Source organism: Eurypyga helias, unplaced genomic scaffold (genome assembly GCF_000690775.1).
Source record: "Eurypyga helias isolate BGI_N326 unplaced genomic scaffold, ASM69077v1 scaffold27767, whole genome shotgun sequence".
NCBI classification, from domain to species: Eukaryota; Metazoa; Chordata; class Aves; order Eurypygiformes; family Eurypygidae; genus Eurypyga; species Eurypyga helias.
This window is the reverse complement of record NW_010262896.1, coordinates 41851-63017: the sequence shown is the minus strand read 5'-3', so window position 1 is coordinate 63017 and position 21167 is coordinate 41851. Positions and strand designations below refer to the sequence as shown.

Sequence of the window (21167 nt, the reverse complement as noted above, 5' to 3'; positions counted from 1 at the left end):
AAATTGAGTTTCCTACAGACATATTCCAAGGAATTTGCCCACTGTACAACAGGAGCTGATTTTCAATTTGTACTAAATGTTATCTTTTTTTTTATGGTGAACATTCTGTTACATAAATTTCTTTCTCATCCTATCATAAAATCATTATACTTAAGAACACAGGATTTACTCACAGAACGTAAAAAGATACTCCCACATTTTTTGATTGCAACAGTAAACAGCAATCCTGAGATGCTCTTCAAACAAATTTGTTTCCATGAATTGTTGAGACTGTATTTTTCTTTTGACACCTGATAAGACTATTTTTAGAGCAGTCTTCCAGTGTTTCTGAACCATGTGCTCCATTAAATAATAAGGAATTGTAGTTCTCTATCACAGTAGTTAGTATTCATTCTTAACATTTTCTGTCAGGACTTATAATATACATCACATATTTACAGGTTCTCTGTACAGTCACACTATTATGAACCAACATGTGAAAGTTTTCATCAGTTTATTATTGCACTGCCAGTGTTTGCATGAACCTTCAAATGCAATGAATATGCAGGCCCTAAAAAAATGAGAGTAACATAGGATTTTACTCTAACATGCTAATAAAGTCTTGAGGAGTTTCAAGCAAGGATTAGTGACATGGCAGACTGTAAAGAAAATACTGCATCACTGATCTCTCTGGGAGTTGTTAATACTTGGATCACTGACATGCCTGCCCACAGCTGCTCTAACAAGTGTTCTATTTCTGATCGTTTGGTGCATACTTTACCCACAGATTCTTGACATAGACCATATTGGCACTGAGGAAACAGCTATAATTTACAGTTTTTAATGGATGGCTATTTGAGTCCTTTTAGCCACAAATTACTGACATGAGAGGCTGTTACTCTCCACAGTACCAATGTCTGTCTGGGGAGGGTAGACTCCGCGGATTACTGACAGACAAGGTGACTTTTAAATTATTACTCTATTCCAGTTACATTATTTCATGCTCTTATAGACCATTATTCACAGATTATCAATGTTGTATTATTGACTGGAGGTAAATACGATGTGTGGAAACTGTTATACAGAAAAACACTAGGCCATTGAAAATTCTTTTAATCCATGAAAAATTAACACAGTGGACCGTAACTTCTTTGGAGCTTGCACTGTATATGTCCTGTCAACATCACACAGGAGATTTTTTAAATAGTCTATTAATCTTTTAACTGCAAGAGTAGGTGGACATTTGTGTATACTAAAACAAGTAAGTGCTGTATCATTCGGACACTACTTCAAGTATGTGCGCATTGTATCTGCCCGACACATATCTTATAAAGAGAGAACAGATTGTTACAAGCAAAGGAGTGACCTCAACAATCTAGTCCCTTTACATAGACAGTTTTTCTTATCATGGTTTTAATATCATACAAAACTGGTACCATCAGGGTGGGTATCTATCAGAGAAAAGTCTAGGGAAACAGAAAGCATGACATTTTGAACAATATGAATGAGTAAGGGGGGCAATTACCTCATACTCCTGTGAGAACTTCAAATTGTCATTTGCTTTCAATCTTTCAATGTGATCTGCAAGTTCCAAGATAGGTATTGGGGGATGACTGGCCATACCTGTTGAACAAGAAAGAAGAAGAAAACTTAAAGTAAACTACAGTGATGGCATTGCTCTAAAATTTAGAAAATGCAGTAGTTAGAATGGCTAGAAATGTGTAAGTAGTAAAGATGTCATATGTGAGAGAAGCAGGCAAATAGTTTGGTTACTCAAAGCAGGACATGCTCTGGATAGATGAGCTCTGAAGCCAAATTAAAAGAAGTCACCAAGCATATTCCCAAAGCTAACATTCCTACGGTAGAGGAAAGAGTTACTGTGATATGAGTCAATGAGGTTAGCTAGGCATGGAAAAATGAGACAGTTAGACCTGATGTCGACCTCTGCTTTGAGTAATGACTCTTAATGTCATCTCAAACTCCTTCTCCTGCACTGCATGAAATGGAAACTCCATTGAATTAGATGAGGAAAGGTGAGCTGAGAAACAGACATTGAAAGAGCCCTAAAGGAGAAAGAACAGTGTTTTGATAGAAAACAAAGTGACTTATGCATAATCAAGAAAAATGAACTTGAAGAATGAAGGTTACCGAGGTAACCGGAGACACCTGAACCTGCAAAGGAAATAGTAAAAAATAAAGAAACCTCAAGCCAACATAAAATTAACTTATAAAAGAAATTATAAGAAATGAAATGGATAGCTTAAGGATTAATATTAATGCATCAAGATCTAGAAGTCTGACTACATATTCTGGCTATTTCAGAAATACTTTCATGAAATTTTGAAGTGACTGACATTCACATGCAACTATGAATGACTAGAATAACATGCACCATTGCTTTTAGACAACAGTCACTGAAGACAACATTGAACATCAGACAATTAGAACTTCAAAAATGTTTTCACTAGTAGCAGATTGTAGGGGCAGGGGTTGTACAGTTTGGCTGGACACACGTACTGACTGCACTAGCACCTTAAGATACGCTTAATCTGAAACCCCATTTATCAACCCCCAAAAGTACCTACAATCTACTTCAGGTGTAAACATCTTTGTCTACTGATGAAGATACTGAGTGAAAAGAAGTGGAGCTGGGAATCAGAGATAGAGATGAGTATGGAAGGGAGTAAAGGTACAGCAAGGCAAAAAAAAAAGACATAAAAGATGTGGGGTCAACTAGAACAATCTGCCAGCTTAAGATTTGCCAAGCAAGAATTTGTTAACATATTTGTTTCAGGATATTGGTCTTCACAGCCCTTCTCCAAAATGCTCACATTCTTCTCTTCATGGTTTATGCTATCACACCTAAAACGAAAAGTGGGTTTTCCATTGTTGGTGGGAAGAAAGCAGAGCTGGCTGGAAAAATTAAGCTAGTGAACCCCAGGATCTCTTGAAATTACAAAAGAGAAAACAGTGATGACTCAAGGGGGCTCAAGCTGGAAGCTATGTTGCACAATGCAGTTTGCTTTGTCACCGTGAATTTCAAGAGCATGCCTAAGACAGTTAACTTGCATTTCCTGTAAACATAGCTGAAAATGACCACGTGGTCACCACACAGTCATATTATAGCACGTTTTTTTTTTAAATTGTTTTCTTTTTTGATTGACATTTCAGGCATCATACTAGAGTCCAAAATAATGTCCAGCAGAACTGACCCTAATTTTTCTGGCTTTATGCATATATACTTATATATTACCTTCATAGCACATCTGTGATGGTGAGATATTGTTTAAAGTAGATATTAAAGCAAGCTGTCAGTCAACTAAGAAAGCAGAATATTCAGACACAATGGGGAGATTTCTTACAAATTTCAATTAACAACTGATTCCGTAAGTACTGATTGATTTGAACCATTTCTGGTTGTCTCTTTTTTTCTTAGAAATTTCATTTAATAGAACTTTGCTATTCTCAAAATGGGCATGGGTGACAGTCTTCTAATAAATGCACTGATTGATCCAGATCAAGCACCCCTATGGAAAATATGTGAGTGAAAAGGCACAAGAGAACTCTAGATTGTTCCAGAAATGGAGGTGGACTGATGTACATCTAAAACAGTGCTTGAACAAAGAAAATAATAGAGACAAAGATGTTTAGACCTTTTCGAGCGAATCGTGGGAGAGAGTTATTATCATATAAGGACTGAGTGGTAGTTTGGCTAGAGAGGGAGGACACAGAGCCAATCAGGGAGGCGTAGGGGACTGAATTACTGCTCAAAGCTGTAAAAAGTAAAAGCCAATCGGAAATGTGAAACAATTAGTAACAGCAGTAGACCATCATAATCAATCAATCTTGTACATACAGGCACTTCAGACATGCACAAAACAGCATCTGGAAACTCAACTGAGAAGATGTCTAAAGGTCTAGTTAACCTACTGTAAACATAAAGGACATAAAACCAAAGAGAATGAGACTTGCTCATTACATGGTGAACCTGACTAAATCACCAGCGTCATGAACACAAATCTCAATATTTAGCTTACTGTGAAGGATTTTTTTTTTTTTTTAAGATGCTAAACATCCATTCTTTTTAAAACTCTTTTTGTTTCTATGCTCCTCTAAATGCCACTTGACATTCCTAGGGGAAGATTTCATATTAAACATTTTGTGCAAAATGAAATTTGACATAAAACTTTCTTTTGTAAGGAAAAAAAAGGAGCTACTTCGAACTTCAGAAATTGGCAAATTTTGACAGCATATAACCCCTTTCTCCAGAATACATTTTAGGCATTTACACTTGGACACTTAGTAACTTTATTCAAATAATGTTTTGCAGTTAACTTATAAAGCTGAAGTAACTGACTTGAGTATGTTTTAATCTTTTAAATATATAAAACATGCTCTACTTAAGTGATAAAATAGCTACTTTTTAAAAGAACTGCTGGAAGACTTTTGTTATTTCATCAATCTATGAATCATAACCGGCATCATAACAGAATATGCTATGAATTAACATTTTAAGATCTCATTATATCTCATGCAAAAGCATGAGGATCCTACTGAGCTTAACATGAATTGCATGTTAGCAACAGCAACAGCAACAGCAGGTGTAGAACTTGACTCATAAAATCAACCCAAAATACAGATAAACACACTTGTTTTTGTGGTTACAAATAAGAAAATACACTTATTTGCTGACACACCTCCACATCAATCAACATATGCTATGAAAACACAAAAAAATTAAAGACAAAAAACAGCTAAATTACAACAGATCCTGTGACATGCTACAAAGGTAAAAGAAACAACATGCTGAAAACATGCATTCCAAAGTCTTTCAAATAAGAAAATAAACAGATAAAAACACTTAAAAACTTAACCAGAAAAACAAAACCAAAACACAACACGTGCAAAAGACAGCTGTAATTGTATCTATAAGAAGCTTTTGTTTCCAGACTTGGTCGAAGATTGCCAAAGGTGATTGATCTTATGCAGCCTAGTAGTATCCCCTCCCCATGAATTAAATGAGAATGTATGGTTTAATTATCTTCTGTTTAATCTGTGGTAAATACATGACTTAGAATCATGGGATACCATATGTTCCACAATTTCAAGGAAAAACTGAGAGAGAAAGGTCAGAATTCACCTGCATATTAACAGACATTCAACCTGTTAAGTATACTCCTTTACCCCACTGAAACGACTAGTGTTTTGGCCTTGTCATTAGTGCATTAAATTAGGATTTTTTTTGTTGTCAGGGTTTTATGATAAGGGCTTTTAAAAACATTTAAGAAACATACATTTATTTACAAATTCGGACCTGTACGTTGACATGCCCACAATAAACAAGACGGAAGTTAGAAATTAAATAAAGTGTATAGCTGATAGCATACCGACTACAGTCCAGACGAACTGAAAAAGTGCCACATTATTTTTACAGAAATTTCTTTATGAAATTAGCTATATTTCAGCACCACACTGAAGTAATACTCTGTGATTTAAAAAAATGATTTATTACATCCTTATTTTTATTTAATAATAGAATACCTTCTCACATACCAATATATGTTGATTAAGATGTTGTCCCTTTATAGAAAAAGGAAGGAATCAGTAACAGTGTTTACTGTTACTGATACTTACCCTTATGCAAAAAATAGAAAGAAATGCATATTTAAAATTTGGACATGGAAAATGAAAAAAATTAAAGATAACCCTGATTAAGTAGGAACGAGGCATTCACAAAAATTTAGCAAGGATGCCTTTAGTATATTTGACAAAAAAAATAACAACTGTAACATTAAAAATTCTTTTTCATACAGTTGTAGCTAAACCAGAAAGTGATCCTATATCTTGTATAAAAAGCTAAATTTACAAGATTAACTCTAGAGAAATATGTCATTCTGCAATAGCTGTTCTAGAAGAGTTACCAATGTGCATATAATAATGCAAAATGAAACCACTTTTATTCCAGAAGCATTTATGCACTTCAAAACTACCTTTTTTTTTTTTTTGAATGATAGCAATTTTTGTTCTGTATCAAAGACTTAGCTCTACAAAGCAATTTTAGGGATCTCTGTAGCCTCATGGGATAAGCCCCAGCTCTGACTGAAGTGTAAAAGCTGTATACACTGAGAAAAGGGGACACCTAGTTTTCAGGCCCTGATCTAAAATTGTTCAGTACAATAACATGTTGCAAAACCGTGGGCTAAAATCCAGGAAAAAAAAAAAAAATTACTCTTGTGAGGACCAAAACTTTCAATTCCATCTCCCAGCCAAGCAGATTTTGATTGTCTCCTAGTTTGAAAGCAACCAACTGGGGTATCAGTAAGTGCCACTTGCACTCTGAACCCTACATCTCTTTCAGGTGCCTAAATCCTTCATGTGAGTCAAGTTCACATGCAAAGCTGTATGTGGGATCACTCACTGTGAGAAAGCTATTACAGTTTGGCTTTGTCATGGAGACAAACCACAGTACCTTCAGCCTTGTCGTGATCTTCATAAACAGAAATTGTGTGGATAAACTAAGGGCAGAAATTTCCTATATTGCAAAGCAGGTGACTAAATCCAGACATCACTTTTTCCATTTTTGTTATTTGCACCTTTTTTCTCCTTTAGACCTGTTTTATCTTTTTCTGCCTTATCTTGGAAATAATTTACTGGAAATTCCTTAGGAACTCAGGGAATATGTGAGTACTTACTTATCTAATAGAAAAGCAGATTCTTTAAATCAGAGCTGTAATAATTCTATTTCACAGTATCTAATTTATTTTTTGTATTTCAAAGCATCTTATTTAGTTTGTAAGAGATAATGAGATAATTGTTTAATTGGCACCCAATTATACAAATTACTTGCAAGTGTGACACATTTTATACTTAAATGAGGGGGGGGGGGGAAAATCCTCAGTCACTTTTGAGGCATGACTCAATTTAGTTCTTTTGTGGATTGGCAGATTGGGTCTCATAAGTCACTCAAATGACTTAGCATCAGTTATTTTCCTCTGTGCAAAACCAGGCTTCCTCCTTTTGTAAAACCTTTTGTGAGGGATTAATTATTACCCCTTCCCTACCTTTACTCTCCTATGGGGCATAAAGACTTAGAGATTTTAATCCCATATTTCACAGGAAACCTGTAGAATGGGAAGAATGTCACTGACTTTTCCTCACCTATTCCAGTTCCAGAAGAATAACAGAGATGCTATACAATACTGAGAGATTGGGTATTTTCATGTTTACTCAAAGAAAACTTGGCATAGATGTGACCCACTCCCTGACATACGGGTTTACCTAACAAGTATACATTTTTGGATCACACATATGGATATCGGAGCTTATTCTCAGATGTAGAACTGTGGGCTATTCCAAATGTCAAGAAAAAATGTCTGTTTTATCTATGGAGTTACTCCATCCAGGAAGGAGTGGAGCCAGAGATGAATTTGATAATTCCTGAACAAGGTAAGATAGGAAAGCCTTTAGGTAAGTACTAGACTAGTGAAGAATGAACTCCATATTGACAGGACAAGAAAAAGTCAAATGGAAGCAAGACATTTGCTGTACTGATAGTTTAGATGGTAGATTTTTATAACATCTTCATGTTCAACTGGCAATTTTTTGTACAAAAAAGTACAAATAGTTATGCCTAACTCGTTCACCAAACATCACTAAAGGTAGAATGCTTTCCCATTATTTCTTTCAAATAATTTATGCCTAACCAACTGTATCAGGAGTATTTTGTATTTGTGTCCAGAATTTCCAATTTCTAAATTCTATTTCTAATTCTAACCACAACAAGAGCTTTACTTTCAAATTATTTTGATAGTTATTTCTGATCAGAACTTTTTTCTTTACACAAAATATACGACTGCTAGCATTTTTTTAAAAGAGGCTGTTTAGAAATCTAAAGTATTAAGTATTAAAGTTTATGACACCCCAGAATTAGCAGTGTTTCATTCACCTCTCTCAGTGAAAATTGGCAATCTGGGTATGCCAATGTGATTTAAAATTTTCTTCTCTGACACTTTTTGCATTATGGATTCATTATAAACTTTTTCTTCCCTCTCTCACTGGAAGCAATTGGTGTGCCTGGAAAGCTCCAAGCATACTGTGGATGCTTGCATAATCTAACTAAAAAAAATCTTTTTAATAACAATAATGTCAAGTCATCTATCCTGGTGCAGTTGTGCTGACTTGGCATACACTGATTAGTAAAGTACATTAACCACTGTAATTTTTTTTTTAATCTGTAGCCAATGCTAAGAAATCGTAACATCTTATAAGAGTAGATAAGGGTATCGTATGAGGGTGATTGCAGATGTCTCAGTAAAAGAAATCAAAAATGTAACCACATCAGCCCCAGTCCCTTCTCTCAGATGCCTTCTTTGGCCCACTTAGTACCCTACTGCCTGCTGCTGCTACTGGCAGAAAATAAAACACAAACATCAAAGAGTGAAAGAAAACAAAACCAACAAAGCTGCTATAGCGAATGTACAGCCTTTCTGTAGGTTCCCTACATTTGTCTTGAAAAGCTTTGCTTGCATGTTATTTAATGGTGTGTTATTGATGAGAGTTAGATAAAGATTCTAGCAGGATCTAAATTTCTACAGTAAATTCAGTCAGATTTTAATGAAATGATAGCCCTAATTGAAGTTAATCTGAGTTAAATGATGTTTTGCTTTTACTAGTACAAGAACTGTACCTTGACTTCACTGGGGCTAAAATTACATATTAAGAAGTGTAGTACAGCAAGATGTATCTTCTCAGGTAGGAATTTTATCTTTGATATTTGGTTGCATGCTAAGTAGCATAATGGCCTGAGCTGTGTCTAGGGGTCCTTGGTGGCACAGTAGTTGGAAAAAAGCTCATTATTTAATTTCTGTACTGTATTTGTAACAATAATTTTAATGCTTCCTTTTGTGAAAAGGTTTACAGCAAAGAAAAAGACCTCACTGCAGAAATGTATTGCAGATGTTCTGCTCAACTAGTTTCAAATGCAATTGCAAACTTTCCAGATAAACTATAGCACTGCAAAGAAAGGTACAATTCCACTCCTCTCCAGTTCTTTTCAGATCAATGAGGTGGAATTATGGTGTCTACAAGTGCCACAAATTCTACCATTTCTAAATGTAAATTTAGAATTAATTATAATAAATTAATGTTATATGTAAAGTTAAGACTTGGCAGCAATTTTTCTGCTTGCATTTTACTTTAATTTATGATGCTTACTAAATAGATAGGTAAGACTACATCAGGAAGAAGTTCTTCACAGAGAGGGTGGTGAGGCACAGGAACAGGTTGTCCAGAGAAGCTGTGGATGCCCCATCCCTGGAAGTGTTCAAGGCCAGGCTGGATGAGGCTTTGAGCAACCTGGTCTAGTGGAAGGTGTCCCTGCTCATGGCAGGGGGGTTGGAACTAGATGATCTTTAAGGTCCCTTCCAACCCAAACCATTCTGTGATTCTATGATTCTAAATACATGGACAGCAGAAAATTATGCTTATATACATAGTTATCAAGCCATCCACCCTACTCAGTATATATCTGTCTACAGAAGATGACTTGTTTTAGGCATATGCTAAAATGCAGGAACAGTAATTTTTCTTTTCATGTTTCAAACACTTGTATGTATATGCCTATGTCTGTAACAACTTTTAAAACTTTTTATGAAAGTGCTGGATAAAATCTGAAACTTTGCTCAGCAAGGATGTGTTTACATTAATATTGCAGTCTCAGAAGCACAATTGTGAATCAAAGCTTTCAATCATTTCCCTTTACTGCACTTAGGTTCATATTGTAGAGAGGTCCCAGAGTACATCAACAAGATTCTCATATTCAGATGAAACTAAACCAGAACACGCACTCCTGAAACACACCTAATTTGGCCCAGCTGCTGAAGAGCTTTCAGTGTACTGGAACAGATTGAAAAAGCAAGGCTGGGTTAAAACTCATGCCTCCAGACTCTTCCCTTTCTACCTCTGCTGTATGCATGCAGTGTTGACGTTGGGTCATTAACCCCAAATTCACTGCTCCGCAAGATCTACTCCTGCTGGGGCAACACAATCTTTGTGTTCTTAATCTTAATATTATCTTCACTGTTTAGAAGATCAGAAATGAGATTTGCAAGTTCAGTTAACCCTTTTGTGATATTTGGTATGTTAGCTTCTGGAGTTAATCTCTCAGCATCTCAAGTACCTAATTTCCTGCCTTTATGAGCTGTAATTCATTATTTTTTATACTTAATGTAATATATTTGACAGAGGCTTGGGAAGAATTGGTAAGTAATTAGCAACAGGCTACGACTGTGTGCAATCATATTGTAATAGAAAAAAGTCTAATGGAATACATTATGATCAAAATAAAGCCAATAAAAAAAAAATGACCTATAAAAAGGTGAGAAAAAGATCAATACTATTTTTTCTCTCTGGTGTATCTTGACTACCAAACTGAACAGCTTTAAGAAAATAATGTTTAATACACAAAATAAGTAAGTAAAATATTTGTGAGTGTGTTTCAGAACTACTGAATATCCTCCTTGACTCTAACATATAGCCTGATTTAAAAGACAAAACCATTTCTCAAGTTAGCATTTCTTTCCTGTATTGCTCATTTGCGATGTAATGAAACTTCCAATGATGTTAACCTGATAATGCAGTAGATAAGATGGAAGCTTATTTACAAAGAAATAGCTGTAAGTCCATTCTTAATAAATAGAGGGATGCACATGTCCCAGTAACGTTTTCTAGCATTGTTAGGTTTAACTTGAAATTTTAGCATATAAAATATAGCCATACAACATATGCTCTAGGGCGCTTTTTTTTTTTCATGTGGGATTTTTCTTTAAAGACATTATAGAAATATTTCCCAAACCTAACAAAGAAACACATTGTCAAAAACTCATAAGCAAATAAAATTATATTTCTAAACAATCAATCTTTCCATTCTATAACAGCACCATCAGTCAGTTTGTGATCACAGGACTCTCAGCAAGGTTTTATTGTCCCTTACCCGGAGTTTGAAAATTAAGGCGTCGCAGCTCCACTGGGTCTGTGGGATGGTGAGAGGGGACCTCCTTGCTGTTGGGTATGCTGCTCTTTCTAGAATCAGATTCAGCCCTCTTCCTGCATGGAGAAGGTGTATACACGTAAACATAAGATTGAGCTGTTAGCTTGAGAAATAAAGGTGCCTGAGTGTGTAATCATTATATTCCAAAGGTGAGATGCTTATTTATGAAGAAAGTATTTAATTGAAAACAAAGGTAAAATAATTATGTATGGTGGATAGGACAGCTACAATTTGCCATGGCAAAATGATTCTAAATTTGGTAATGTCAGTGGGAAAATAACTGCATTCTGCAATAAACTGATTCTCTATATCACCATTTGGGGAATCCAAATAGTTAACCATAATAAGATATAACATGAAACTTAGAAAAATTCATACTACTTCTATTTTAAAAGCTAGCTCTTGAACTCTTGAACATGTCATTAAAAATGGACACACCAACTTATTATAATTGAATACTTCATATTTTATATGCACAGCTCTGTATTGCTTACAAAAAACAACCTAAATTCTTTGGGTACTTTCAATATGACAGAGAAGAGTACACATGTCACCTACACCAGAAGACATTTATTCCTTTAACTTTTTAGGAATTAAGAATCTGATGTGTTGACTCTCAACTACACAATCTTCATGCATATGATCACACCTACATATTCAAGGCTCAGATTCTGTATGAATGTTTTTGATCAAATTAAGACATCCACTGCTATTATAGTACTATTGCCAATCTGTCCAAAACAAACTGGGAAAGAATGGAAGAATGGAAAGAGAAGGGAGGGAAGGAGGGAGGGAGTAAGCTAGTGTATGCTTCCATTTCGCTGGAGAGAACACACAGCCCATGTGTGTTCTGACTCTGACTGTTCTGGTAAAATTGACCCATCAATTGAGAGTATCATTTTCTGATGCAAGTCATGGAGAAAAATGTAACATGAAGAATATCCACCACTCTGCATTTTCATTTGGCTATCTGGAAATTTAATGCTTTAATTTGGAGTTGAATCTGTCTTCACTAGTCCTCCCTGAATTCCTGAATGAAAATGCAAACTGGATGATATACTTCATGTAATATAAAATGAAGATGTAAACAGAGATAAAGTTACTTTGTAAAAACAACTGAGATGATTTTAAGGTTTATGAAAGCAAAATACTTTCCAACTGTACAATCTTGTATTAACTACTATTGCTGTGGTGTTTGGTTTTTTTTTTAATAATTGACTCACAATGTGACAATGGTAAGTCTGTTGCTACTGTACTGGGCTTCCCTCCCCTCTTAAAAATGCTCCAATTTATTTCTTGCTATTGTGGAAATGATGAACACCTGGTGGCATTCATGAAAGGTGCATACAGCAAGATCTCAAAGACAATGCAAAGAGGCCAAACAGCAACATCAATGCAGGAATTATTTGAAAGTTACTAGTCTTATGATTTTATGAAAAAAAAAGCTTCTTTTTTCTGTAAAAACATTCCACCTGTGCTATGTTGAATACCTTAACACATGTATTAACTTCTCTTTAGTGAAGCAATGAAGATTTAAAAACCATTCTTCTGCTTTACTTTATTTTTGTAATTACTACGGAGAAACAGCTGACATTCCTTTTTTATGTTTGATTCTGACTATCTGAAACTCCTACCACAGTAGCATAACGCCCTAGTGTTCTTTCTTCTTCAGTAAAGATGTGTGATGCAGCTTTCAAGAAGTAGTTTTATCTATATTTCCTTTTCCTGCAGTCTAGGGATAAATGGAATTGTCCAGAGACAAGCTTCATTTACCTTTTTTACACTTGCAAATCAGTACTGGGCAGCACAACTTTGTAACTTTGTATTCACCTACTAAAAGCACCAAAATATCTTCTAATCAGATATCTGAACATTTTGAATACTTAAAGGACAATAGAATAGTTTATTATTTGTTATTATTCTCAGGATCAGTCTGGATTTTTATATCTTTGCAGACTATACAAGACATCACAATTCTTTCAGATTATGCAGTGGTTGCGAGACAGGCGATAAAAATCCACAGAAGACAAATGAGATGACCATATCACATTTACTTGTAGAACTGTAAGTCAGAACTGAGTCTATGTGTACAGAGCATTATGGAAATTTAGAGCATTTGCACTTCAACCACCACCAATCATTCGTTCAATAGCTTTGGTTATAGCAAAAACCCACTGTTTTAAATTCATTACAACACAAATAAAACCATGTGTACATTGTGTAGCTGTGTTGTCTCTTAAATATGTACCTCATGGAGACACTCAAAAAAAAAGTAGTGAAACTTAGTTGCATAAGTTACATTATTTTTCAGTGCTATGAACAACATAACAAATCATTATGTTGCCTTCATATCAAGAGATGACTGTCTACATTTACTTAGATTGACAGATGCTTTGTCTTAGATCATTATAATGATAGGGGTTTTTTCCTTTTTTTTCTTATTCTGGATTCAACAAAAATTATTATTTTTTACTTCTCACCTGTCAGGTTTACTGCTCCATTTTAATGCAGCGAAGAGGGGAGAAAGGTGAAATGTTAGTTGACCAGCAGCAAACAGTCTAAGCATGACAACAGGAGATGTAAGAAATGTTGACTTACAGTAAAGATGTACAACTAGACCAAATTAAGAAATGACAGGTCAGCTAAATATTTAATGCTTGGGAATCATAGAATAAATGGAGGACACCAGGTCAGTCCAAAACAAATACTCTTCTGCTGAAAAAAACTGATCTCTTTTACACAGTATCTTCAAAGTAATGTCACCTCAAATTGTAGCCAGTGATATAATGGAGAATGGGTGTTTAATGTGAGCTATCAAAGTAATGTTAATATTACACTGACAAATGACATCTAACTAAGATGTAGTTCCCTCTTACATTCTAGAGGGAAGAAAGATGAGAGGAGCGAGGAGAAGAAAGATGAAAGTGAAAGGCATAGGAGAAAGGGAAGGAGAGAAAAGGAGAAGAGGAAGTCAAGAAAAGAACAAAGTTAAATACAGAGATACATATTTTAATAAATAAAAATAATAAAAACAAAACAACCAGTGACTTTAAAAACTATTTTACAAAAAAAGGTAATAAAATGGTAAGAAATTTTTAACAGTACCCTGGAAAGTAAGGTAAGCATAAACCTTTCTCTATCGAAGTATTACACACCTTTTTAGCTTTAAAAGAAATGTCTCAATCTTAAGGCTTACAGTGATCTATATAGATCCATAGTGATCACCGATCTATAAAAATCATCTAAACAAGGAAAATAAACTATTATCTCCCACCAACAGGTTCTGCTATATACACTGTAAATACAGCATTTGTCTACCTTTCTGTCTGTTAATCACAAGAAATACGGGTTCTACAAACTTCTAATAGCCCCGAGTCTGCAATGACCAGATTACTCACATGTTATGAAAAAGTCTTTATAGAACCCTTCATTATAACTTAAGATTTCCTCATTTTCATTTATGTACTTTTTAGCATCTTCTTTTTCCCTTAGAAGCATGTTTTTTCTTATAGTTCAAGATTCATCAGGGGACCAGCAGATCGAGGGAGGTGATTCTGCCCCTCTGCTCCACTCTGCTGAGACCCCCCCTGCACTTGGCTCTGGAGTTCTCACCACATTAAAGACATGGACCTGTTGGAGTGGGCCCAGAGAAAGACCACAAAATGATCAGTGGGATGTAACATCCCTCCTATAAGGAAATGCTGAGAGAGTTGGCTTTTTCAGTGTGGGGAACAGAAAGCACCATGGAGACCTTATTGCAGCCTTCCAGTACTTAAAGAGACCTTATAACAAAGATGGGGAAGAACTTTTTAGTAGGGCCTGTAGTGGCAGGACAAAGGGGAATGGTTTTAAACCAAAAGACGGTAGATTCTGACTAGATACTAAGATATCTTGAGCTACAGAGCTACAAATTTTTTGTCATTTGTTTTTGTTTCCCCCCTGCCCTGCCCCACCACTGCATCCTGCTGAGGAGGAGAGTGATAGAGCAGCTTGGCACCTGGTGTCCAGCCAAGGTCAACCCACCACAATCACACATTTAAAAATTGTTTGAAAGGATTAACTGTACGTTTGCCTAAGCTGTAAGTTGCAGCAGGGTAGTACTTTGTCAAAACCACCTTGAGATATAAACTGTGACTCAAACAGTCCTCATAATGGTTAGACATTGCCTGTAGGGGAGATGCAGCCTGAACCATCTCTATATCTAGGTAAGTCTTTGCCTGTGTTTGAGATTTTGGATATAAATCTTACTATACTGTATATTTTACTCCATGTTTGAATGAGCAAAAGTTTATTTTCTTGAGGGCAAGAATATGACCAAAAAGAAAGTGATGCTTAGTGAATTTACCTGGATCCCTAAATTTGATGTTTAGACTCATGTCCAATACATTAAAAATCTGCTCCAATATAATTGTCTTCCTTCACTATGACTGCAGGGTGGTATCATGGCTGCAATGACAAAGACAACTGAACTGGTCACTGGCCAAGTCAGTGCTGTTTGCCAAGATATCACATCCAGAAAGACAGGAAGTTCAACTGTAGCTCAAGAAAAGATTTTACTTTGAGGATAGTGGAACACTTGGACAGGTTCCCCAGAGAGGATGTGGAATCTCCATTCCTGGATGTTCTGAAACTCACTTGGACATGCCTCTGAGAAACCTGCTGTGGCCGGCAATGCTCTGAACAAGGTTGGAATGGGGGCATTCTCCAGAGCTGTGACCCTTTTTTAATATGAATCTATAAGCTCTTCTGCACACAGTACATTAATTGGCCTGAATTGTGTTGGATATTATATTGCAGCTATATCTGATGAAGAGAAAAAGTACTCTTCAGTATTTTCCCCATTTATTACTGTTAAGTATGAAGCTGCAATGACGTCTTGGCTATATTCTAATATAAGTAGAAAATCATTCTGTGCAGTATCTTTGCTTTCATACTTTAAGAAAAGTGAATGCAGAGACAATAACCCCTATACAAACTGACCAACAGATAATAAAGGGGTCAAACATGCACTCCTAATCTTTGGGGTAGTTAAATATGTTTCATACTAACCCACACTACTTATCCACACTATCTGAGATAGCGTCTGTTCTAAAGGAGGGCACTACTTTTCTTAGAAATTGCAGTCATCTTTGCTCTATGATGGAAATTAAAATGTGAAAGTAGTACTGAAAATCATGAGATAGCTGTCCAAGTCTGTTCATAATGCTTGTACAGACAAAGGGAATTAAGCATAGCTGACCATTATTTGAGCTACTACCCTTTGCACTTCAAAAACCACGGTAATTTCTGAGTTATCATCTTCCCACTGCACATCTTTCATAATCATCATCTTCCCCTTCTTAATATTTTTTGCATGTGTTTTCATGTATTAGGCAGATGTCCTCTATCCTCTGTTTTCTTCTCTCCCTATCATATTTGTTGCAATTATTCTCCAACATATTCTAGAAATATACTTGTAAAATTTCCTGTATACATGAAGTTTCTCATTTTCTTGCATTTTACTACATAGTTTTACTATGTCTAACACCTGTAGCCACAGTAATTCCCTTTGACAGAGTTAACTCAGAAATTAAATTTCACTGTTTTCTCAAAGTGCTATGCTAAGTATCCCTACTGTCTTGTCTAGTTACTGATGTTCTACAGACAGTAAAGCTAGCAAATTCTAGCTGTTAGCTTGCATCCAGGTTTCATACTCTAGAGAGGGGGGAAAAAAAAAAAGCAGCAATTATATATTACTCTTTTTACAGAACTAAAAAGTTCACAGAGGACCATCAACTGGTAAAACTGCAGTCATAATTTCTCAGAAGTAATTTGTCAAATCAGTGCAGTTTACCAATCTACAGCTTGTAGCTGAATATATAAAAATAAATAAATAAATACATATGCACCTTTGCCTGAAGAGTTCTAGTACCAGTAGTAAATAACAGATGGAAAATGTGTCCCCCATTTTCAGTGAATGACAATCACTTCATACTACTGACAAACAAATTTTACCTGCTTGTTTGTGGAATATGCCTATAATTTTTGGTAATAGAATTGAAGATTGTTATTATGGTTCCATAAATGTGATCAATGTTTTCAGAAGCAGTTATGCATCTGTTTTATATGACATTTTTTGGATTTGTTTTGTAGTATGGGAGAAGTTTTACTTTTACTACTTCAAGATAATCAGAAGAAAAGAGTATTTCACTTGTAGCACATCTCTAATGACTAGTTTTTGAAGTGACAGACAGACACAAGTTCACTGGTTGGTAATCAATTAGATTGCTTAAAACAGTAGACACTAACAGAAACCTTCAAGAGACACAGCATCTGCAAGCAATAGACCGCTGCATGATTACAGCCCTAAAGAACATTCTATAAATGTATATCTATTTAGAATCCAAAACCAAAGTTAACCCTGTACTGGTATTCTTTACTGCTGAGCAGAGAATTCTCTTTCCAAAACCTGAAGTCAGCTCTGTACATGCAACTTCAGAGGTATTTGACTGGAGACACTTGGGGTGGGAATAGCATACAGGTAGCAGAAATTAATCTTTATGCAGGTGATAGCATCATAGCCATTAGTTTTAGAAGTCATACTCCATTAATGGAATTATCCCTAGTGTGCCCCCATGTCCAACAACATCACAGCATCTTTACAGCATTCCTCAATTATACTTTATCAATATATTTCAAAAATGTATTAGGAACAAAATCTAAACATTAAAATAAAAAAGGCCTTTCATCTGTGTCATAGACAGTGAAAGAAGAATAAGTGAGGTTTGATCTCATTGAAAGATTAGTAGAAAACAGCTACTGATGTTTCTTTAATCTCTCAGTTCAGAGCTTCAAATTCATATAGATACACTGCCAAATTGAGGGCAACTGTCAAAAGTAAAAACTGAAATTACTTGAGTGGAGATGAAAATCATGTTTAACATCAAGCTGAATGTAACCCCTAATGTATTACTATCACACATCTAAAAACATGTTTTAAAAAGTGAAATGTGCAGATTCCATGCATATTTATATGCAAGCACATATTTTCTTCATAAACATATGCAAAGTGGAAAAAACATTTAAATGCAGAAATGTTAATAGTGTCATCAGCAGAAAAATGAACCCACATACCTGTAATTATTGGAAACTTTCAGTCAATCTACTGAAATTTCTGCACCATTCTAGAGACCGTTAATAAATATGGGAATATCCAAAAGCAATGATAGTTGCCATGGTAGTACAAAAACCAGAGTGTGGAACAGTATTATGAAATGACCAATATATCAGAAAGTTACACACATGGTAAGAAACTAAAAGGCAAACTTACCTTTTATAAAGAAGTATAGCAATAACAATACAGATGATAAACACCACTGCAAGAACTGGTCCAACAACCCAAATCAAGCCTTCTTCCTCATCTGTAATTGGTTGGGGATCAAGATCCATCGACACAACAGGATCAGAATATGGGCTGGTTGCATACATGGTCTATAAAAATAAAGTAAGTATTACTAAATGCAGTGCATTTAAAATATTAAGTACCCTAGATTTAAAATAAATCTATACAGGATGATGATGCAATGAACACAGCTATGTGAAAATGCTGTTTTTCTTCAACTCAGGCAGAATATAAACTTGCAAACTGAACAATGTACTGTTATTACTATTTCTGCTCCATATACTAGCAGTGATCTGTAGACAAATGAGGTTAACACAGTACTTCACAAAATGTTTTGCAACTTAAGCAGAGTAAGAAAATGAAGTAAAATGAGGAATATAACCCAAGCCATCAGTTACTAATTTTTGGTTTTTGTTTTAGCTTCATATTGGCTTACCACTACTTCTTCCAGCAAGATATGAAAGGATAATTTTGAAAGGATGAGAGTACTCTAAGTAAAAATGAAGGGTACTGAACATAGGAAGTTCCTAGAAAAGTGTCCTATGGCAATAGTAGGGTTCATTTTGGTGAGTCAAAAACTGTCTGACAGAGTGTTCTTACAGAAGATGAGGGCAATTTGAATTTAAGAATGAAAAAAAGAGGAAGGCCACTGTAGAATATGAAGAGAATCTACACTCAAATTATTTCTTAGGAATGTAACTAGAACTATGAAACAACAGAGGTTCTTGAAAATCTTTGCCTTTCTGGATGGCGTAAAGCCCACTGGCCTAGGATAAGACCTGTGATAACGTTTTTAATTCTGGTCTAATCTGAGTTGTCTGACCTATGGTTGAGTGCAGAGTTAAAATTACAGAAAGGAGAGGCTGAGGAGCCAGCTTACAAAATTGGATCACGTAAAGAACTCTGAACTACAGTAAAGTCAGAAGTGGAAAATGGTTTGCGTTTATTTCTTGTCTTTGCTGGAGTGTCTCCACCAGCACTAAACTAGGATTTGAACTACAATTTTTGTAAAGGACTTAAAAATTTGATTCAGCAGTAGATCAAGAATGCCATCTAAAACAGAGAAAGACAACCAGGAGAAGAGATTAGTTTTCATTTACAATGTCTGCACTGTATTCTGAAATATGCCCTAAACCAGGACAAGTGTTACCAGAGAGGCATTTTTTTTTTTACACTTCATTTGGCCTTGTTTTGGATTCCAGGATAGGACAGTGTCTGGGTTAGAGGTTAGAGAGAGGATCAGGACCAACAAAGCTGAGGCACTTACATCACCTGGTACTGAGCTAGTACCCACGTGAACAATGTCCTGTTATGTTATGCTCTTTTATTAAACCTGGCACCAAACATTTTTAAAGTCTGTGATTGCTGTATAGAAATTGGGAAGTCTCCATGTTCCATTCCTGAAACACCTGAGCTGACTGAGTCATTTTTCCCAGCTTCAATATTCCCAAAAGATAGAAAAAAGCCCATTGCTACAATAAGAAACTCTTTGTATTTGTCCACTTCCTTTGGAGTGGACAGAGGAAATGCCTGGAAAGAGATACAGAGAATTACTGAGGGATAACAGTATGAGCACTTACTACCTGTACTCCAATAAATAAGATTTTACTTTTAATTTTCATCCTACCTGTATTAGTGACTAATTTAAAGTAATTTATTATTTTGTCAAATTTAACTATTGTGTTTTTTCTCCTTCCTCTTGATAAGATGTTTAACACACAGACCGTAACTATAAGCTTGCTCAGCTTCCGTTTTACTAACTTAACAAATTCAGACCTCTCCATGCCCTCTTGATAAGGGAGTTCTCAATTCTCCCAGCCAACAAAGAAATGTTATGCCCTCTGAAGGAGAAACCTTATGTAAAAAGTATTTTGAATCCTTTTTTTTTTTTGCAAGGGAAAATCACCCCTTGTATGTTACAACTCATATGCCAGTGGGATCTAAAGTCCTAGAAGAAAACAAGCTATACTGAGAGCAGATCACTGTAGTTGAACTTCACCCACCCTTACAAACATTTCACTTTCTGTGATTAGCACTGCAAATTCTTAGTTGGGATAAAGTTAATTTTGCTCACAGTAGCTAGTATGAGGCTATGTTATGGTTGTGCTGAGAAGAATATTGATAACATACTAATGGATTTAGTTGTTGCTAAGCAATGTTTATATCAAGTCAAGGACTTTTTATTGTTTCTGATACTGCACCTGTGTTCCCAGGAAGAAGCTGGGAAGGGAGAGAGACACGACAGCTGACCCAAACTTACTAAAGGGACATTTCATGCCATAAAATGTCATGCTCAATATGTAAGCTGGGGGTGAGCCAGGCGTGCAGCTCTTGGGCTCTCCATCACTGATGCTCGTTGTTAGGGGACTGGCTGGGAGTCAGTCAGTGGGTAGTGAGCATCTGTATAATTTCTTTTCTTTTCCATTAAAGTGAAATTTTAACATTTGATTTATATTAGAACTTCCAGAGGGACACTTACTTTATTTACAAATGAAGCTACTTAGCCAAAAGTATTCAAACTGAAACTACTTCCTCATTATGTTTAAATACGCAAATTCTGTTGGCATCAAGAAAGCAATTGTAAGGTTACACACTGAAAGCATTGGACTAAAATTCAGATTACTGTGTAGCAGTTTCAAGTGGTTGAACCAGAAAATGTACCCGTCAGCTTTGTGTACCAATTAGAAAGATATCGTATTACAAACTATTTTAAAATACTGAAGTGTATTGCAACTTCTTTCATCAGTTTTATATCTGGAC

General features: G+C 35.5%; 1 protein-coding gene across 1 annotated transcript in view; it reads right to left on the bottom strand.

The window, feature by feature from the left end:
- Positions 1 to 1504: 1504 nt before the first annotated feature.
- LOC104512777 (receptor-type tyrosine-protein phosphatase delta) overlaps positions 1505 to 21167 on the bottom strand; it is a gene marked incomplete at both ends in the record, with an annotated part of 60854 nt that continues 41191 nt past the window's right edge. The window contains 4 exons of the mRNA XM_010155882.1: positions 1505 to 1602; positions 10970 to 11082; positions 13507 to 13518; positions 18336 to 18496. Coding sequence (XP_010154184.1) covers positions 1505 to 1602; positions 10970 to 11082; positions 13507 to 13518; positions 18336 to 18496 — 384 coding nt within the window. The remainder of the gene's footprint in view (positions 1603 to 10969; positions 11083 to 13506; positions 13519 to 18335; positions 18497 to 21167) is intronic.